Raw genomic sequence first — 20,590 nt, forward strand, 5'->3', positions numbered from 1 at the left:
CTGGTACACCTTGTTGAACGGTTCGATGCTCCCAGTTAAACCGTTTCTACGCCCAATCCAGTGCAGTATGAAAACCGGATTTTAAAACAATACATATCTCAATATCTCTAGGTTGTTTGTATTAAAATTAGAAGCTAATAAATAATAATTTTAAATATAGTTTTTAATACTATTTTAATATTATAATAATAGTTATTTTCTTTCATTAGATTAAAATAAAATGACTTCATCCAATCTATAGTTTCATATCTCCAATGTTTTAAAAATCGGTTCAAGCCGGCCGGTAGTACCGGTTGAACCGTCCGGTAGAACCGACTAAACCGTCTGGTACACCCTATTAAACCATTCGATGTACCTAGTTAAACCGTTTCTAAGCCCAATACAGTGCAGTATAAAAATCGGATCTTAAAACAATACACATCTTAATATCTCTAGGTTGTTTGTATTGCCAAAAGATGGATAAAGACTTTGGATTATATGGGAATGTTTGCATTATAGGGGTGGTTGTAAAAAGTAAGGGTGAAGGGGGCACCCCCTAATGAGGTGAGGGGAAACTTTTTGTAACTCAATCATACGTTGCCATATTATTTCCCCTCTATAACTTCCCTCTTGTCCAACAATGTACGGGGTGCTCCCCTCTTAGGGGAATTGTTTTTTTATTAAAAAAAAAGTTTTCATTGGTTGAAATAAAGGCTAGCCCACCTTCTCTCTCCTTCCTTCTTCGGTGCCTCCTCCCCGAAATTGGTCCCCCATTTGGCTCCCCGCCTGGATGGCGGCACCGCCCCCGCTCGGTAAAATTGGTCCCCGCACGGGGTCACCGAGGGTACCCCACTCCCCCTAAGAGGGGAAATGGGAATTGATTGGGTGAGGAGGGGAAGATGAGTGGTTGGAAATGCTTGTGGGTCCATGATGTCAAATGTTTAACCTTAAAAACTGAAACAACGTCAATGTCACATGTATTAACACGTGAACAACTCTTTCTTTTTAAGGAAAACACTTAAACTCTATAATGGCTTCTTTCATTGCTTGGTTGTCTTTACCGGACACTTTTTTCACATTTTGATTTTACTTTATTGATCGAATTTCGTAGATATACATCAGGGGCGTCCCTGAAAATGATATAAAATTTTTGGGCCTTGTGCGAGGCAAAAAAATTGGGCCCCCTCCGTATAATATAAACTCATCAATCATATATCAAAAAACCACAATACGACGCTAATTGTTTTAAAATAAACAAAACAAAACAAAAACAGTGTAGCAAAATGATCAAACTGATGTAAGAGAATCTAAATGGAAAAGATCGAGATTATCTTTTAAATGGAGAAGATCAAGTTTATCTTTTTTTAATATTTGAATTATCTTTACCATGTTTATCTTTTAATTATTTAGTATAAGTAAGGCATCTATGGTTTATTGTTTAGTTAGTTTTTGATTGAATTTTATTGAAAAGAACATTGTTCTTGGAACCTTTGGCTCATATTATCGTCTTTGATTATCAATAGTTTCTTGAGCCATTTAACAAAGCAAAGCTCTGATACCAACTGATGCAGTTTCTCACGCAATCCCATGACTCAAGAAATAAAATGAGAAATAAAATACCTACAAATTTAAACAATAATAAATGAGAAATAATAATTATAAATAATAATTGACAAACCAAAGCTCGGATACCGTGTTGGCAAATAATAATTGTAAATGGTTAAATAATAAATGAAAAATAAAATACCTACAAATTTAAACAATAAATAAAACTAGATATTGAGTTCTTCTAAGTTTATATTGTAAATGGTTAAATAATAAATTAGAAATAAAATACCTACCATGTAAAGTTTATTAAAAAAAAAAAAAAAAACTAAGGCCAAAATTTAAATGTAAAAATCAAAATTAAACTAAAAAATGATTGCAAATTGGCAGTCCGTATGAGTTTCAACAGTTAATAAAACAAAAGAAAATTTGGAGACTAGAAAACAAAAGATATGGTGGGATTCGAACCCGGAATAGCCAATTCATCACATGATTGCCGCATCCATTATGCCAAAGGAGAGATTTGTGTTTTTTTTTCTACATCAACTTTATATATTAAAAACATATATATTTTTTAAAAAACTTTGGGCCCTTAAATGCTTTGGGCCCTGTGCGGTGGCACCTCCCGCACAGGCCCAAAACCGGCCCTGATATACATATCTTAATTTTGAATAGATGCATCGTGTGTTTATATACAATTGGTCGCCCTTATTTTAAAATTTAAACTTAGATTGAAAGATAACATATCTTAATTTTGAATTTTTTTTATACTTGTGGTAGAGGGGTTTAAAGCCTTCCACGTCACCATCAGGTAACCAGCCAAGGGGTTCACGCCCCCTTTTACGTGAGTGCATTAAGGGGGATCGGGGCACCCATTGAAAACCCTCGTGATAGGTGTGATGAATATGAAACATCACCACAAGTAGGTGTTTCATGATGATGAAGAGGAATTCCGTGATGTATATCGTAGTCGTGGAGAAGGGTGTAGGTTGTTTCAACGGTTTTAATTGGGTGTGGTTTTATATGTGGTGGTGTGATGGAGTGTGATGGGTGTTGCAAGTGTGATGATGAAAATGTGATGGAATGGCATATCAAATGGTGATTGGATTTGATAGGGTGAAAAGTGCCCCTTCCACCCTAATGAGCGTGAAAATGGAGTGAGTTTAAAGAGAGCATGGACCTCATTAATCAACCAATGAGAATCCTCCAAAGGGAGGTGAGGGCGCTAATGGTTCATGCCCACGACACATAGTCTTAAACTTAAACTTTTATATACAACATACTTTTTTTACAAGGCTACACTATAAAATCGAGAATGCAGTGCCTTTACTCTAAGTATAATATTGTTAGATTTTTTTTAAAGAACTTAAAAAAGAAACCTTATATATTCTTGATTAAAACGGTATGTATAAAATTATGTACAACGTCCAAAGTATCTAAGTTTGTGCGATTACAATAATATGTATAAATTAGTACAAAAATGTGTCTAAAATCACACTTACAATTATACATGCGCATATACCCTTACCTAAAATACACATATCACATCCAGGATACTTTGTAGTTTCATACGAAAAAAACACTTAGTACAAGATACCTGTCACACACCTATTTCCAAATCAAGTACGACACAACCTATTTCCAATCCTAAAACAAATTATAAAATTAAATTTTTTTTTCACAAAACACACCATCAGCATGTAAGCTAAGCTTTGCCTAGAAAGTATACCCGAACATTCTTAATGCAACCATTTTTGTATTTTATATCTGACTTATGCAATGTGTTTTTTTTTAATTTTGTCTCTTACCCCAAATAAAACACACATAAACGCACAATTAAGTCTAGTTCTATAAAAACTTAAATTGGTCACCAAATATATTTTGCTACTCTATACGGCACTTGCCCACCTATACTTAAATTATTGTTAGTTTATTACAAACTCATACTATCTAGAATATTTTATAGAAGCTATTGTTTTTTTATATACTAGTGGGGAACCCGCGCGTTGCTGCGGTGTCGACAATTTATAGCGACCTACTCTTTTTCCATTGGTTTATCAAGTATTTCATTTTATGTTCGGTTGGCCAAAATTGCAGGCCTTATAACTGTTCATAGATTAGTTAAGGAAATGCTGAAATGTACACCCAATTGTTAAACACAATTTCATAAGAATAAAAAAAAGCCAGTATTTTTTTCCCAGACATAAGAATACAAATGGTCGAAAAGAAAATAGTGGATGTCACAACTTTGACCCATTTACTTGGTTTTGTTTATGATTTACCCTTAGTGGTCAAATATATAATTAGCTAAAATGAAACAGGTTATGGTTTGAACACTTGAAAGTCACCAAAGTATACCTTTAATGCTTACAGCCTCCTAATCATTTATATCAGAAATTCTAATTACCATTATCAAATACTGTTTATTTATCATATAACATTAACTATGTATATCTTTACCCAAAAAAACATTAACTATGTATATAAAAAAGAAGAGAAAGTGGGCAAGAAAATGTTTACTGTTCAATCCAACCCGACGCGTAGTAAAATAACCCATTGCCCAACCCGCCCATTTGCTACATCTAGGAAAGAGGGTACAAATCGCCATGATATGTTATCTTGGAGAGTGTATTTGCGGACAACAGGGCGATTACCATAACATCAGCCCATTGACGGAGCTCAATGTGGAGCACCCTATCTCCAATCTTTGACCAAGAAGACCATTCATGCTCATCCGTATAAAGAATCACATCTTTCGAGAGTGTTGTTTTATCAATAAAATGTAGAGCCGGTAGTGTTGCAACAGCTTTTACATCTACCCAATATGAAAAACAGCTGCACAGGTTCCCGAATTTTATGGCAGCCACAGTTCCACTTGCAGCTAGCAGAACTCGGGGTTTTCTAGGAAGATTAGTCACTTGCCTTGCATCCGTTACTCCATGTACAGGTTCAGCGTATGCCATAATCTGTATAGGGCCAAATAGATAAAATCAAAAAGAGACCAGCTAAACAACAGCCACAACCATTTCAATCCTTTTCTTCCAAGTAAACTTTGAACTCTAAGTAAACATGACTGAAACCCAAAATTAAATTTGACAATTACACTTCCTAATATTATAACAAAATCATCATCTAACTCAAACTGAAGCGTATATCACTTTAGCATCAAATTCATAAAGCGAATCAATAACTTAAACCTCAAAACAACTGAAACCTCTTCCTGTTCCAAGTTCTAACACATATAATATCATTTTCTACATCACTTCATATATTCACAACAAAACCTAATCAAAATTCAAACTCTTCGGGTAACAAAAACTGGACAAAACCTAAGAATTAACAAAAATATATGAAGCTGAACTTAATTTGAATGTAAACCTGAAGGATCTTGAACGTTCAGCCTCCTAGATCAAACAAAATCATCCCAAATAAATAATCATCTTGCTGGTTTCTACAATTAAACATTAGATTAGAGAACTTCAAATCTACGGGATCTGAAGAACTAAATCGAAAATTAATGTCTACAAACGTAATTAGTGAAATCAATTAACGTATTAAACAACACTGAAAATCGTATACCTTGGCAGCGGTGGTGGCGACTAAGTTGATTTTCGTTCCGTCTATTTGTACTGAGTGGACTTCGCGTGCACGATTTGAGCAAAGGGCTTCGTGAGGGATCAGAAACCGCCTGATCATTGAAGATGTACCTATGGTGCGACTGGATTCCTGCAATTTGAAAAGTAAAAAAGTTAGCGGGTGATTCACCAACGCTTGCCATATATTACCTCCGATCGGACCACAAATACAAGGCTTCATCGCCTATCCTGAACTCTAGTCCGCCCTTGCATCTTTTCTATCACAACCAAACAATCGGAGTAACGGTTGTACTCTCCGAAAACAACCCTACCACTCTTGTAATGACGAAACCGACACCGGAAAATGGAATCCTCGTTATTCGATCAGTGTGTAGGAGCAGAAGAGAAGAGCGGACCTGCAATCTCGCTTTGCTTGGCTCACCTAAGTATTAACATGTCAGCATCTTCAAGTGTCAAAAATCTGATTAACCAGCCCCAGTCATCCAGAATTGGCCCATCGATAATGCAGATAAGTTACTTTGCTCCAAGCGCCAACGCACAAGCTTTAGCAACTTCCTACATGTTGCATTATTATTTACCACAAAAATCAATTAATAATTAAAAAGTTTGCATCAAAACTATGTCTCCAACATAATCGTGGGTCACCGAAAACCTATTTTTATTACTCGGGTCAAAAAACTTGGGATGGAGCGACGATAATCTTGTTATTTTTATATTTGTTTAGATCCCGGCAAACAGTAACAAAAAATACCTATTAACAACTACATAGCATACTTGCAATTCAGTACACCTTCGGAGCTAGAATATCCAAGGTTGCTTAAAATCACAATAGAATCATTATCCAGCTGCTCACGTATGCGATGAACATCCACTTTCTTTACTTCACCCGTTACTTCATAATGAATGCCTTCGAAAACTCCTCCTTCCTGTCAAAAAACTATAACTTGAGCGACACAAATTTTTTCATTTGTTGCACATTTGCCAGAAACAGAAAGACGATTACCTTGGCAGCAAGAAAATTACCACTTGCAACACTGACACTAGAATGCAACGGCCTTTTCTCTCCGTGTCTACGGATGTCGCATAAAGACGACCCTGGTGACAACTTTGCCTCGATCATCAACCGGATTCTTCCAGCTAAATCCGTCGCGGCCTTGAGCGAATCAGGGTCGGTAATTCTGTATCTTCCAACGTATTTTGGTTCACGTCCTGAATTGGTTACCAAATTAACCATATATTCAACAAAACTACACCATTATTTACTAAACTACACTTAAAATTACCCATTAATCCAAAAATAACTAACCCTTTTCAGCTAAAAGCTTATCAATCTGTACATGTTTCCCTGGAACAAGAACAAATTTGATTCCCAGACCATGAAGAAGAGAGATATCCTGCATATAACTCAATTAATTTACTTTTTCATATTATTAATTCCTACAAATCAAAAGTATTATGATTCGAAGTTAAAGTGTGTGCATTCTAAAATCACAATACACAAATCAAAACGAATTAGCCGATGAAACAAATAGCAAAACTCGAATGAAAATAACTCAATTGAGCAAACTCGTACCTGATAAACGGATCAAGAAGTTTGTAGAAACTCGATTTCAGTGCAGATACTTGAAAGAAGAAAACAGAGTCAAATCGGAATGAAGTGAGGTAAAATTCCTCATCCTGTTCAGATCGTGTGCGTTGCTATCATCCACAATCTTCACCGTACAAGGGATTGAAGGTTCATGAAAAAGGGATGGACCGATCATCTGGTTCTATAGGGATTTAGGAGGAAGATGAAAGGACATACGGTGGTGAGATTGATTAGTGACATGAATGTAGGATGAAATCCCTAGCCTGTCCCTGCAGCGTCTTAAAAATCTGATGAACTTCCTCTTCTACCAGCATAGTCAAATTACTTTTTTATACATCACTTCTCTTTTTTATAATAGTATAGATATAGATAGATATCAAAACATATTTTCACATATATGCTGTGAGTGGACACAAGTCCACCATATCGATATATACACTTTTAAATTGTCTAGTCTTATAATTGGAAATACTAAAATAACACTGACTAAATATAAATTAAAAATTCTAAATAAAAATTTATAAGTTAAGATAAACTGAAATTTTATTTTAAATTAAATACAACACAAGTTAGCTTTAAAATTCCTTTCAACGTATTTTGTTTAGGCTAAATATGAATTAGCCAAATCTACAAACTAGACAAAGTATGTATACATGCTTATAGAAATTATGTAAAGAAATTTATTTAATTTAAACGAAACCAAATTTACCACAAGAAAACTAAAAACAATAGCCTAAGGGTAAATAATTTAAGGTGGTTTAATACGTAGGATTACAAGGAGCTTGTTACCGGCTAGTATAAAAATGATTTTTAAAGAAGTTCTAATAAGGTGAGTTACTCTGAACCGTTTCTAAAACGGGATGTGATGTTCTGTTAATTGGTAATAATTATAAAATCGACTATTTATAGCATCAGTGATACGTGGCAATGATTGATAGGATGATTGAGGGCTGATTGTATGTATCTAATTTAGCTAGTAGAGTTTGTATACATAGTCTAGTTATGTGAACGTACTGTGCTTACTTTGTTCTTATCTGTTTGCCATGTTCGTATCTGATTGTTGTTATAGTCGATAAATATATGTTTTGAATAAGATCATTTATTTTCATGAACCCACTAGCATTGTTGAGTTCTAAATATTTTTGTGCACACATCCTAGGTGCAATGTGATTGCAGGGATTGTTGATAGCAAGACTAGCCTAGGAGGAGATAGAGGTCTAGAGGGCTTCTGAAGTTTTAAATTGTTGATGGCAAGACTAGCCTAGGATTGTTGATAGAGTCCTAAATATTTTTGTGCACACATCCTAGGTGTCATGCGTTTTGACTTTTATTTAATATAAATTTGACTCGTCATTTCGCCTACTTAACATGATCTTCAGAGGGTGAAATCACAGGGGATTAACACCTTCATTATTACTATCACGTTGCAAAGTTCGATTCGAATTTTGTCTTGACCGAATGGTCAGAACCGAAAGTCAAAGCAAAAGTCTATTTGCTTGACTTTCGGCTAATAACTAGCTTAGGAATGGAAAAAGAACTAGGGAGAACACTTACAAGTGTTCAAGGGAGAAATATAACTCCAGAGTGAATGCCTCTATAGACCAGAAGCTGCTTTAAAGATGAGAGAAAGAAATATTGAGTGTGCAAGTTTGAATGGGTGTAGTTTGGATCTATTTATACTTGAGCTCAAGCCCTCAAATCTTGCCAAGTGTGACCAAGAGTGATTAGGGGTGGAATAGTGGCAGGACCCATGTCCTAAGAAGGCTAGAAGGTGGCACACATCGAGCAAAGGTGGCAGGAGACAGCTGCTGCAGCTGCTAGCTGCAACTACTATGCCAGCGACACCCTTACGGACCGTAAGGGTGATGGCTTACGGTCCGTAAGGACCTTCTGGCGCCCTTAGTTTTCAAATTCCTTACGGACCGTAAGGCATATGCCTTGCGGTCCATAAGGGACCTCCAGAGATCAAAATTTTGGCATTTTCTCATAAAGTGTCTTTAAACAAATGGGCTTTTCTAAAGGTTAACTTTCTAGCTTGGCAAGTGTCTTTAAACAGTATACCCACTGCAACAAGTCTAGATGGGAAAAATGTATTTTTGAAGTTTACCACATGTAAAATTTGTGATGAAAGTGAAGAAACGACTGACCACCTGGTCGTTTTTTGCTAATTCACGTAGCTGGTCTGGGAGTTTGTTACTAAGTAGTGATTGACAATCTGGCCGTTGAGTTTTTTTTTTTTTATGGTTGAGGAGTCGAACCAATCATAAGTCAGTCTGATAGGACTCTACCTTGTCAGCGGGTTGACCCATCTGGGTCCAACGGGTCATGGTTCAATTACCTTGACCCAGTCAATGAAGAGCAAAGATTTAGGGCTGAATTAATGGAGGAAGTGACTGCTGTTGGAGTGAAAGTCAAGAAATGAGTCAAAGGGCTAAACTTTAGGATTCGTAACTTCTCTATTTCTTATTTAATTATTTCATTTCCTGCCCTAGTTTCTAGGCCTTGTTTAGTTTGATTATATAAGTGTTTTTCTGATGGAGATTAGCCCTCTCGAATCAGGCCAACTATCTTATTATCTCAATAAATTAGCCCTTTATTTTCAGGTATCTATCATTTGGTTCCATTGCCGGGAAACGAAGAGAAGATGGATCAGAAACCCTAAGATTACAGAGAGCGCGACTGGATTTAATTTTTGTAGCCATGAATGAAGAATGATGTTGAAACAATCAAGGCCCAAATGTATGGAACATCCGCTATCATGGTACGTTCTAGTCCAGCGATTGATCCTATCATCCCTACTCACATTGCTCATCCTAAACATAATTTAGAACCTGAGGATGAACCTCAAGGCCTATTGACAATTCTGGTCAAGGGGACCATACCATCCTCACCATCATTTTTCGCCTCTGCACCACCATCTCCTCTAGCACAACCCTCAACAGTAGCATCTCCACCACCTACTTCAGCCACCCCACCAAATATTACTGTTGAATTGCCACCAAAGCACATCGCTACCTACACTTCTCATTGCCTCGCTACGTCTTCATACAAACCTCCACCATCACAAACAATCATACCGGTTCTACCAATACCCTCCCTCGTGTTGTTTACAACCACGCCCATACAAGGGACAAACTTTCCAGCAACTCTTGTACCACCAATTGCATCATTGCCAACTTCAACTTGGTGTCAAAATGACTTGCCAAATCAGTATGGGATGGCACAAAGTTGGGTTTTCAACATCGGCCAGCAAGAAGCTCAAAACTCTACTACTTGCCACCATCTCTCCATTGAACCATTCAAGGAACAATTAATGACTGGAACATATCAGTTTTCGCCTAATCGACTTGAGGACAAGTCGTTTCTCCAGGCGAGAAGTGTTGATAGGACTCTAACTTGTTAGCGGGTTGACCCATCTGGGTCCAACGGGTCGCGGTTCAATAACCATGATCCAGTCAATGACGAGCAAAGATTTAGGGCTGAATTAATGGGGGTTGACTGCTATTGGAGTGAAAGACAAGATCAGAGTCAATGGGCTGAATATAGGGGCTAAACTTTAGGATTCGTAACTTCTTTATTTCTTATTTAAGTATTTCATTTATGCCCTAGTTTTCTATGTCTTGTTTAGTTAGATTATCTAAGTGTTTTTATGTTGGAGATTAGCCATCTCGAATCAAGCCAACTATCTTATTATTTCAATAAATTAACCCTTTATTTTCCGGTATCTATCAGAGTCACTTGGGAAATATAGTGTAATTTCCACGTAGGGGTGATTAGTGTGTAAATTTGTAATATGTTTTTAGGTGTATGTATGTAACCCGAGTTGATGTTCTATTAACCTTGATGTTTCTTTTGGTAGAATAAAACTTCTTTTTGGTCGTTAAAAAAAGCATCTTGCTAGTCCATTGTTTAATATATAATCCTTTTCTGTTTTTTTTTTTTGAAAAGAGAACTTCATTAAAACACACCCACACCTGAAGACCGGGGCAGGCACCAAACAACCAATTACATATTTACAAACTTACACCAATCTAACCACGAAACAGAACTAGACTTAGATCTATGCTTGAACCATAAATAGCCTAGAGATCTGACTTCACTAAACACACCTTCCACTTTAATTTCTGAATCCGAAAACACCGCCCTATTACGAGCTAACCATAGACACCAACACGAGATGAAGATAATACCTTGAATAATAACCTTATCTTTAGACCTAATGGAACTCCCCTTATGGATCTCCAATAAGTCTCTAAAAGAAAAAGCATAAATGAGAGCAATTCGGCACCACCAACTTATCTTTTGCCAAAGAACCACCGCCGTCACACAAGAAGTGAAAAGATGCTCAACCGATTCAAATTCCATTTTGCAAAGCGGACACATTTCGTCGCTCACTATAATACCCCTACGCCGCAACGCATCGAAAGTAGGAATCCTATTTAACTCCGCTCTCCACACAAACACGTTACACTTAATAGGAACCCACTTACACCAATCTACCACATAATTGCTGAAATTGTTGCTAACACCTTCCAAAACATACTTCACGGGCCTGACAGAGAAGGAGTTGGACTTATCGGGAGACCATTTCCACTCATCCTTCCTGTCATTTAAAGAAATCGAGCCTATGGCTTCATTGAGCGCCTGCAACTCCACTAGCTCATCGACCATGTCGGGATCATGTCTCCAGAGCCACACACCTGACACCCGATCATTCACCGAGCACGTCTTCACAATTTCAAGCGCAAAAAGATTAGGTAATGCCTCCTTCAACGGAACCTCCATCAGCCAAGGATCCAACCAGAACAAAATACTGTCTCCCCTACCCACCAAACCCATAAAGGAATCACGAAGTCGAGACGAACCAACGAACGGCTTGTTGATGACCATAGCAATATTATTCCAAACTCCTCCTAAAGCTTTTTTAACCGGAAGAAACGACCAGCCAGAACCACCTGAATGAATTGCATCTACCACCTTAACCCACATGCTGTCTTTTTCTCTTTTATACCTCCAACCCCACTTACATAAAAGAGCTTTGTTAATACTACTGAGTTTATAAATTCCTAAACCACCACACTTCTTACATATAATGCTTTTCTGTTGGATGTTAAAAAAAATATCGTTTAGAGCCTACCAACTCTTTGGAGTATGGAATTCTTTTTCATGTTTAATAGCATTAGTTTGACTTTAAAAGTCATCGTGGATGCCTTTTAACTTTAAAATCGTTACTACTTAATATCGTTGAAATAGAATATCAAATTAAATAGAGTTTAAAATTCCAAAAAGAATGAGTTTTATTTTAGAATTTCTTTCCTTTAGAGAGTTGGACCATGCCTACATGAATTACAAACATCTTAAATCCCATTTATCCCATTTATTAAGGCCATATGTTGCAGCGGTTGTTGTAAAACTGTGTCAAGTAGTACCAATGCTATACCACTGTCAGCGACCATCAACACCGGAAAAGCTTGTAAAAACAAAATAAATAAAAACGGAAAAAAATAACACCTAGCGAAAAGCAGACGTAAAATCTTTGAATCACGCACGCTTGTTGCAGAGAAATTAAATCGAAACGTAAAACATAGAAAAAGTAACTAAGTCAATTCAGGACCCGCACGTTGCGACGAACTTGTCAAATGGAGAAAAGTAGATGTGCTGCGATGGGCCAGTCAAACGAGAAAAAACATACAAAAAATGTTGAATCCCACACGCACGTTGCGTTGCGGTGCGATAACTCATAAAATTTATATATTAATAGAGTAAACTCTAGTTAACGGTTAAATACTTATCTATTATCAGCATAATACACGATATGGTTTCAATTTATTTTTTATTCTTTGATAAAATATAGATAAAATTTATGAGGTTGAAGGAGAGAATGTTATACGTCATTATTTGGAGTCTTTTATTATAAGTTTGATTACAAAAATGTTAAACCCCATTTATATCAGTAAGTAATGTGGATGTGCTCTATTTTTGTATGTTAAAGTGGATGCCACCTTTAGGATGGCTTCTCATGAAAATATATGGTATTATGGTGTTCTTTGCCTTGATTATGAATTCTAGGGATGAAAATATATGTTAAACCACTAGGCAGCTTGTGTAGGTGGCAAGAAGATAATTCTTGAAAAGCCTCAATCACGCAACATCATCTATGAATTCACTCGTGGATGCACCATTTGTGGTGAACTCAATCAATTAACTCAATAGTGTTCCTTTCTAAGACCATGCGTAATGGTGTAACATTATAATGCCCCCACCATGGGGCGTTTTGCGCCATGTGTCAGCCCAGTCAGCAAGGGGCATTATACCATAAAATGGTGTAGTGGGGCATTATTCAGATAATGCCCATGCAATCATTTCCCAATTATTTTTTTTAAACTTTAAATACTTTATTAAATAAAAAAAATACAATACTACAAATAAAAAACATAAAATCCGGTTAAATAAAAAAAAATACTACAAATAAAAAAATTAAAATCCGAATTTAAAAAAAAAAGACTAGTTTTCATCTTCGCTTTCTTCCTCTCCCTCCGGTGGTACATACCGAACCGACCATGCGTGGTGTAGTAAATCAACCATTAACTGGGAATGGTACGGTTCGTAACGCAACTCTCGCGCATTATTCACTCTTTCTTCCATTGACGCCTGCGGATGCTCTTCTTGAACGGCTTCTGGCACATAATTCTGGCATATTGCCTTTCCTTCGTCTTCCAAAATCATGTTGTGCATGATTATACACGCGTACATAGCATCTCTCATTTTTTGCTTGCTCCATGCACGACAAGGATTTCTCAAATAATGCCAGCGTTGTTTAAGAACCCCAAAGCATCTCTCAATGTCTTTTCGTGAAGACTCTTGAACCTTTTTAAAATATGCTCTTTTTTCATCAATAGGATCACTATACGTCTTCACGAAAATCGAATACCTAGGATATATTCCGTCGCTCAAATAATACCCATGAGGGTAGTAGTTTCCATTTGCGTAAAACGACGCTTTAGGAGCTTTGCCAGAAATCCACTCCTCTAACAGCGGAGATTGTTCAAAAACATTAATATCATTGCATGACCCGACCACGCCAAAGTAAGCCGACCAAACCCAAAGGTCCTGTGAAGCAACCGCCTGAAGAATAATAGTGGGTCCTTTTTGGTCACCACGTGTGTGTTGGCCTCGCCATGCAGTCGGGCAGTTATCCCAACGCCAATGCATGCAATCTATGCTCCCGATCATACCAGGCAAACCATGCTCGGCATTATGTACCTCGTAGATCTTTTGAAGGTCGTCCCATGTGGGCGTTCTAAGATAACGCGCACCGTACACATCAATTATACCTTTATAAAAAAAATAGTCATAAAAAAAAAATTATAGAAATTGTAAACATAGACAAAAAAAATAAAAGTATACTCGATGTTAAAAAAATAAATTGTAAAGTATAGGAATTTTACCGCGACAAAAATGCTCCAAGCTATCTCTCGTTGTTTTCTCCCCCATTTTTAGATACTCGTCATTGATGTCGGTAGTGTTTCCATAAGCAAGGATTCGTAACGCCGAGGTACACTTTTGGATACCGGTAAATCCAAGTTCCCCTCTCGCATCCGCTTTTTGTTTAAAAAAATCGTAGTTGGCTTCCAAGTCGTGGACTATACGTAGAAATAACCGCTTACTCATTCGGAAACGACGTCTAAACATTTCGTTCGAATATGTCGGCTCCTCATCAAAATAATCTTTCATCAAACGATCATGTGCCCCGCGTCGGTCTCGTTCAATATAACCTCTTTTACCTTTTTTGGCTTGGGGGCGACCACAATGCTCGGCATATCTCATCGCTAGTTTACAAGCACCCGTAACCGCCTCTTGCTCAACCTCCTCATCGGTTGAACCATCGCCATCCGCAAAAAACTCGTGGTAACAATAGTTTAGCATGGAGGAAGAACTAGGAGAATCCATCAAGTTTTTATAAAATGCTTGTATTTTTTAGAGAGTTTTTGTGATTTTTTTGGTTGAAAATGGTTGAGTGTATATATATATATATAGGGGGAAATGAAATAAAAAAAAATAAATAAATAAAAACTAGCCGTTAAAAACTAGCCGTTTGGATTGGCCCATTCAACATTGTTCAGCGTTTTTATAACCACGCCGGGAACATTTTTTTTCAAAAAAAACGCCCGGAAACGCCCCATGTAATGGGGTTTCCGGCGTTATCGAGCGTTTTTTTTGAATTTTTTTTATAAACAACGCCCCGTTACGGGGGGTCTAAAACAATATAATATCAATCATAATAGGCCACGAAAGAAAATGAACTTCAAAAGGGATGATGGGTCTGTTAACAGGATTTCCGAAATAACTTAGAATTTATTTTGAGCGGCAAACACACGAGGGAGCCTTCCTGAGACGGAATGTTAACCGTCCATACTGATTTTGATACTCTAGGCCTGACTCACCCAAAAACACCATTAAGGAGAAAACCCACCACTATGGAAAAACCCCCTTGAGTCGGGTTTTAAACTTAAGACCTCTGAAGATCCCAAGCCTTAACCATCACTCCCATGCCATTGGACCAAAAGGCCATTAGCATTAAAGTACAACATCTGATATGACCATTCAATTTAATTCATTTGCAATATTTAACCAGTGCGGTTCCCCCTACTACGCGGCAAGAATACAATCGACATCGTTTATGGTACTAATAGTCACTATAGTAAACGTATAAATATAAAATCTAGGTTTAATTATAATGATAAATAAAATAAAAAAAAGTAAGAGAAAAGAAAGAAAGAAAAAGAAAAATAAACTTATTGAAAAAAGTTGATTAAAGTGGAAAGGGTGTAATTAACTTTTATTAGAGTTAAGGTACTATAGTGTAAATTGATTTAAAATAAGAGAAAATCAACTTTGAGGGCCATAGGATAAATTTATTATATATAATGGTTATAAATTAAATTAAGAGTAAACTATAAAAATGGTATCTATGGTTTGGTCATTTTTGCTAATTTAGTCTAAAAATTAAACTTTTTTAATCTAGGTCCTAGTGATTTCAGTTTTGTTGTCATTTTTTATCCAAAATCAAAATCTCGTTAGATTTTCTAGTTAACCATCAGTTTTTTTTTTTTGTCTTTTTTCTCTCTTTTAATGAAGAGTAAAATGGTCGTTTAACGTTTTATTATAACAAATTAAAAAATCTGATCATTTTGCCCTTCATTAAAAGGGAGAAAACGACAAAAAAGTTGGGTGTTAACTGAAAAATCTGATCAGATTTTGCTCTTAAATGAAAATGACAACAAAATTAAAACCATGGGAATCAGATTCAAAAATTTTAAATTTTAGATTAAAGCGGCCAAACATTAGGACCATTTCGCAAGTTTACTTTTAAATTAAAGTTTCACTAAAAGAGAATATTGGTTGTAAATTAAATTAAAGTTCGAGTAAAAGACAGAACTTGAAGAACTCAGTTGATAGCTCACTGGCTGTCAAAAAGTGTGTGTCGTAAACCCTAATATCGTATACCGATCATGGCTGTTTCCAGCTGCGTGTGGTTACTATGTGCGTCTCTGATCTTCATTACTACTGCTGTTGGAATTGAGAATGGTGCTGTTTTCCGAGTGAGGTCCAGCTTAATTTGGCAGCAACGGGCAGTTGATGCTATTGATGCTCACCATCAGCTTAAACCTCCTGATTCCCATGGGTATCTAACCCTACGTCTTGTGTTTTAATCATGTTTTCTTCATCATTCTCTTGTTTAATAAATGGCTTAACCCAAACACAACCAACCTCTTTAATAAGTGTGTTAACCTCACAATGAGATGAAAATTATTCAAATTTAAAGTTTTTTTTTTTTTTTTTTTTTTCATTTGACTATGAGTTTCTAAAAGCGAAATTAGTTTTCCATTTAACCGTTTCATCAACTCTGCAATTTCAATATATTTATTATTCTTATGTTATTAGTTAACCATCCTTTCCGTTCTCCAATCATATTTCTTTTCGCTTCCTTTGACATCGAGTTTGATATATAAACATACGGGTGTAAATTTCTGACACTACACGAACCTAACACAAAATTCGCAGGTTTAGATTTAGTTTAAACGGGTTTGGGTTAGTTTTAGGCTGAACCCGTGAACTCATTTAGATTAATGGGTCGGGTTCGGGTCAACCCGGTCGGGTTGGCAGGTTGACCCGTTTAACACATGTATATTATATTTTTTACAACATATTTTATGTCATACATTAAATAGAAATGTGGTATGTATTTTATTCTATAATTATAACTTAAAAAAAGAAATTAACATGGGATTTCATAATTTACATATAGTTGTATTATATGCATTTGTGTTTTTTAAGTAAATTTGAATTTAAATATATTAATTTAAAAAAAAAAACTAAAAAAATCGGGTTGAACCGGTCGTGTTCGGGTCAACCCATGAAACTTTGGGTCGTGTTTGGGTTCATATGTATGATACGATTTTCAGGTTCGGACCGGGTTAAAACTGCCAATCCATGAACACGACTCGTTTAGCACCACCAGTTACAAAACAGTTAATTAAAAGCATCTGATATGTAGATCTAATTTTCACAGGATTTACCATACCGTAATTACAATAGGAACACCACCAATGGAATACAGGGTGCAAGTGGATACAGGATCTGATATATTGTGGATCGATTGCCATATGAAAGGCTATCATGATGAGGTATTTCATATTTGTTTCTTGATTTACTTTTGTATATGTATTCATACTTGTAGTTTTGTTTTTACATTTATTATTATAAGGGGGCTGTATTGATGGGTAAGAATTGGTCATACGACTCGTGTACTTCCCATATGATAACTGGTCTCTGTGTAGTGTGTCGGCGGTGGCTTTTTGCTTTTTGGGCCTGCTCATTTATGATCATGCAGCTAAACATGTTGTATCCTATCCTATATCTGACAGCTGGGCCATCAATCCAAATGTTTACGGGAAAGTTGGTGACATGTGATGAAGAGATTTGCAAAGACATCAATGGGGCTGGTTGCAAGGCTAATTAGGCTTTAGAAATATTATCCGTTTGATATGTAATATTATTATTGTTTTAATCAGGTGTCGTACTATACAATCTGGCAACCTAAATTCTTCCTTTGATGGAATTCTTGGTTTCGGAAAATCAAATGCATCCGTCTTATCACAACTGGCATCTCTCGGTGTGAAAAGGATGTTTGCACATTGTTTAGATAGTTATAACATGGGTGGTATTTTTGCAATTGGGCATGTTGTTCAGCCAAAAGTTATTAATTCAACACCTTTCATACCCAGCGAGTGAGTAATAATTACTATCTTTTCTAACCATCATCTAGAGTTAACTGCCATTTTCGTCCCTGCGGTTTGTTCACTTTTGCCATTTCAGGCCAAAATGACAGTTAACCCATCATCTATATTCTAGTTTGATTGTTCAGATTCCCTAATTTTAGACATTCAATGAGAAAATATCACTTTTGAATCTATAGGGAACATTACACTTCCTACGTGACGGGAATTAAAGTCGGTGGAGAGTTTTTGAATCTTTCAAATGGAGTAGAGAAGAGAAAGGCGGTAATTGATAGTGGTACATCATTGGTATATCTCCCAGATGTGATCTACAAGCCACTGGTGAATAAGGTGAATTCTTAATCATTTTTACTGATTTATTGTTGGTTAAACTAACTGGCTAGTCTTAGCTTTCATTTGGAAGGAAGTTTTATCTTTTTATTTTATTATGTGCTTGTTATTTTTGTTTCTTTTCTTTTAGATACTAGCAGTGCAGTCCGGTATGCGATCACATGTTCTTCTTGACAATTTTACATGCATTGGAGGTAGTATAAGGTAACTGTTTTTAAGGAACTTTCTTTCTTCATAACCTTCTTCTTCTTCTTCTTCTTCTTCTTCTTCTTCTTCTTCTTCTTCTTCTTCTTCTTATGTTAAAGCAATGATAACGATTATGATCGTAGTGTTGATGATGAGCTTCCTGCAGTCACATTCCATTTTGAAAATTCACTTTCATTGAAGGTTGATCCCCATGATTATATGTTTGCATATGTAAGTATCCTCTTTCTTGCAAACCCTTTAGAGCTTTTTTTCCTTCAACGACCCTTTAGAGCTTTTTTTCCTTTGCTAGCAGTGTCTAGCTTTGCTCGTTTCCCATGTAAATTTAGGATTTTAACTGCTTTAATGATGCATTTGCTGCTTTACAGTTCTACATATGTTTCTGGCCGTTATGGGATTATTAAATTATCTTTGGGTCAATTTGCTCCTAGGTGTGACTAGCAGTTGACCATTATTAGTTGTATAAGATGGGTTGTAAGGGTTTTATATAAGATTAATTACTAGTCAAATGGTTATCAAATAAATCACCAGAAACAGTTGGCCAATATAATTTATATTTACTCTCAATTTCAAGTGATCCATATGAAATAAGTTGAACATATTGACACATAACCTTATATTTTATTAAACTATTACCTTTATTATATTATCTGCGGTAGACCATTTGCGCCTTAGCGGTAAGGATTGTCTTGATCTTGCATAGTTTTTCAGTTCTGATGCTAACACAGTTTTATATAGACCATTTTCAAATCTGTTACATTTATATGAATTATGCTTTTTAATAGAATGAATGTAAATGCATCAAAATCTTGCAGGGTGATTTAATTTGTTTGGGGTGACAAGAGAATTACATGGGCTCCACAAGTGAAAAGGGACATAATTGTATTGGGAGGTAGTTAACCACATAATTATCACATTAATTAATGAGATTAAATCCATAACTCATTCCTTGTTATTTGTTTTTAATTTTGCAGAATTGATACTCTTGGATAAGCTCTTCTTGTATGATCTTGAAAAGCAGACAGTTGGATGGACCGAATACAACTGTGAGTCCTGTGTTCTTAACGTGTTAATTCGGGCTGGTCAAAGGGGGTTTGGGTCAACTGGTAACTATCGGTATGGGTTGAAATCTTTAGGTTGACCCAACACCCCTTTTCTCCAAAATATTCAAAATGCTGTATAAGTAGTTAGTGTGTCAAATATGATCATGATAAACTATAATAATCATAATCTTTGAATGAATTGATTTTTAAGGTTTTATAATAATCAAATGTAACCCATTTGACTAGTTTCCTTTTAAGCTAACTTTTTGGATTTACCTGTTTGACCAATAAGAAATAAATCATAATCCAAATTGTAAGTAAAAGGGCCAAATTGCCATTTGTCACCTCGACTGGATTTCAACTTTGGTTTTCGTTACTGTTTCAGGCTCTTCAAGCATTGCACTTCAGGATGAAGCCAGCGGATTGGTAAATTTAGTTGGCTTTGGAAGTGATAGTGTGTCATCTGCTATGAGTTTGATTATCCATAGGTTTCTGATATTCTTGTTATTAGTTTCTCTACCGATAATTCATGCTAAATAGTAAGAGTAGCGGATGGGCAACATGGGTAGATATCGTCTATTAGTCGTTAGTGTTAGCGGGTCATGATGTTGGGTTCAGTGGTGTCAATTTTACTTTTTATCAAAACGGGTTTGACATATTTTATTAATTAAATATATAATTAATAAAAACGCAACGGAATAAATATAAATTAATCAACACCAAAAGTGAACCGAACAGGATCATGGTTACAAACATGCAAATACAATATATAAAATTAATCTACCGATGAGATTAAATATACCTTGTGGTTAATAATTAACTGTGTGAGACACCAAGATACGACGAACGAGTGCTAGAACACGAACACGGTAACCGAATGTACCTCGTGAAACAAGAATCACAAAAGAGAAAGGAGGCAGCACACTTATGTTGAAGTGGCGGCTGCTGTCTCTTTGTTTTTCTAATCGTATCACCAAAGAACAAAAAGGGAATCACACCCTTTTA

The 20,590-nt window shown here is 36.1% G+C and overlaps 3 protein-coding genes and 1 long non-coding RNA gene across 9 annotated transcripts; 2 read left to right on the forward strand and 2 right to left on the reverse strand.

The window, feature by feature from the left end:
• Positions 1–3,933: 3,933 nt before the first annotated feature.
• Positions 3,934–7,112, reverse strand: LOC110872282. 6 transcript variants are annotated; one of them, XR_002554359.2, is made up of 8 exons: positions 6,694–7,112; positions 6,427–6,514; positions 6,124–6,329; positions 5,872–6,046; positions 5,542–5,675; positions 5,104–5,250; positions 4,903–4,975; positions 3,934–4,490 (listed from the first exon to the last, which is right to left on the reverse strand). It is a non-coding gene; the product is annotated as an uncharacterized LOC110872282 (long non-coding RNA). The 6 variants fall into 6 exon arrangements; XR_002554358.2 differs by having other exon boundaries at positions 5,104–5,675; positions 5,911–6,046; XR_002554356.2 differs by having other exon boundaries at positions 5,104–5,675; positions 5,895–6,046.
• A 5,969-nt stretch (positions 7,113–13,081) lies between these two features.
• On the reverse strand, positions 13,082–14,947 carry LOC110927521 (protein ALP1-like). Its single transcript, XM_022171108.2, has 2 exons — positions 14,157–14,947; positions 13,082–14,042 (listed from the first exon to the last, which is right to left on the reverse strand). Exons 1-2 carry the CDS (start codon positions 14,656–14,658, stop codon positions 13,213–13,215), a joined length of 1,332 nt encoding a protein of 443 aa, XP_022026800.2. The 5' UTR covers positions 14,659–14,947; the 3' UTR covers positions 13,082–13,212.
• Positions 14,948–16,151: 1,204 nt separating this feature from the next.
• LOC118492134 (pepsin A-5-like) lies at positions 16,152–17,871 on the forward strand. Its single transcript, XM_035989933.1, has 3 exons — positions 16,152–16,393; positions 17,282–17,396; positions 17,637–17,871. The coding sequence occupies exons 1-3, from the start codon at positions 16,221–16,223 to the stop codon at positions 17,673–17,675; spliced, it is 327 nt and encodes a 108-aa protein (XP_035845826.1). The 5' UTR covers positions 16,152–16,220; the 3' UTR covers positions 17,676–17,871.
• LOC110927509 (aspartic proteinase-like protein 2) lies at positions 17,728–20,228 on the forward strand (the record flags this gene model as incomplete). The annotated part of the gene is made up of 7 exons (XM_035988590.1): positions 17,728–17,999; positions 18,188–18,338; positions 18,469–18,542; positions 18,668–18,755; positions 19,386–19,434; positions 19,517–19,588; positions 19,971–20,228. Coding segments are annotated over 7 exons (861 nt in total), but the record flags the coding sequence as incomplete, so codon positions are not given.
• Positions 20,229–20,590: the final 362 nt, after the last annotated feature.

Source organism: Helianthus annuus, chromosome 1, assembly GCF_002127325.2.
Source record: "Helianthus annuus cultivar XRQ/B chromosome 1, HanXRQr2.0-SUNRISE, whole genome shotgun sequence".
Taxonomy (NCBI): domain Eukaryota; kingdom Viridiplantae; phylum Streptophyta; class Magnoliopsida; order Asterales; family Asteraceae; genus Helianthus; species Helianthus annuus.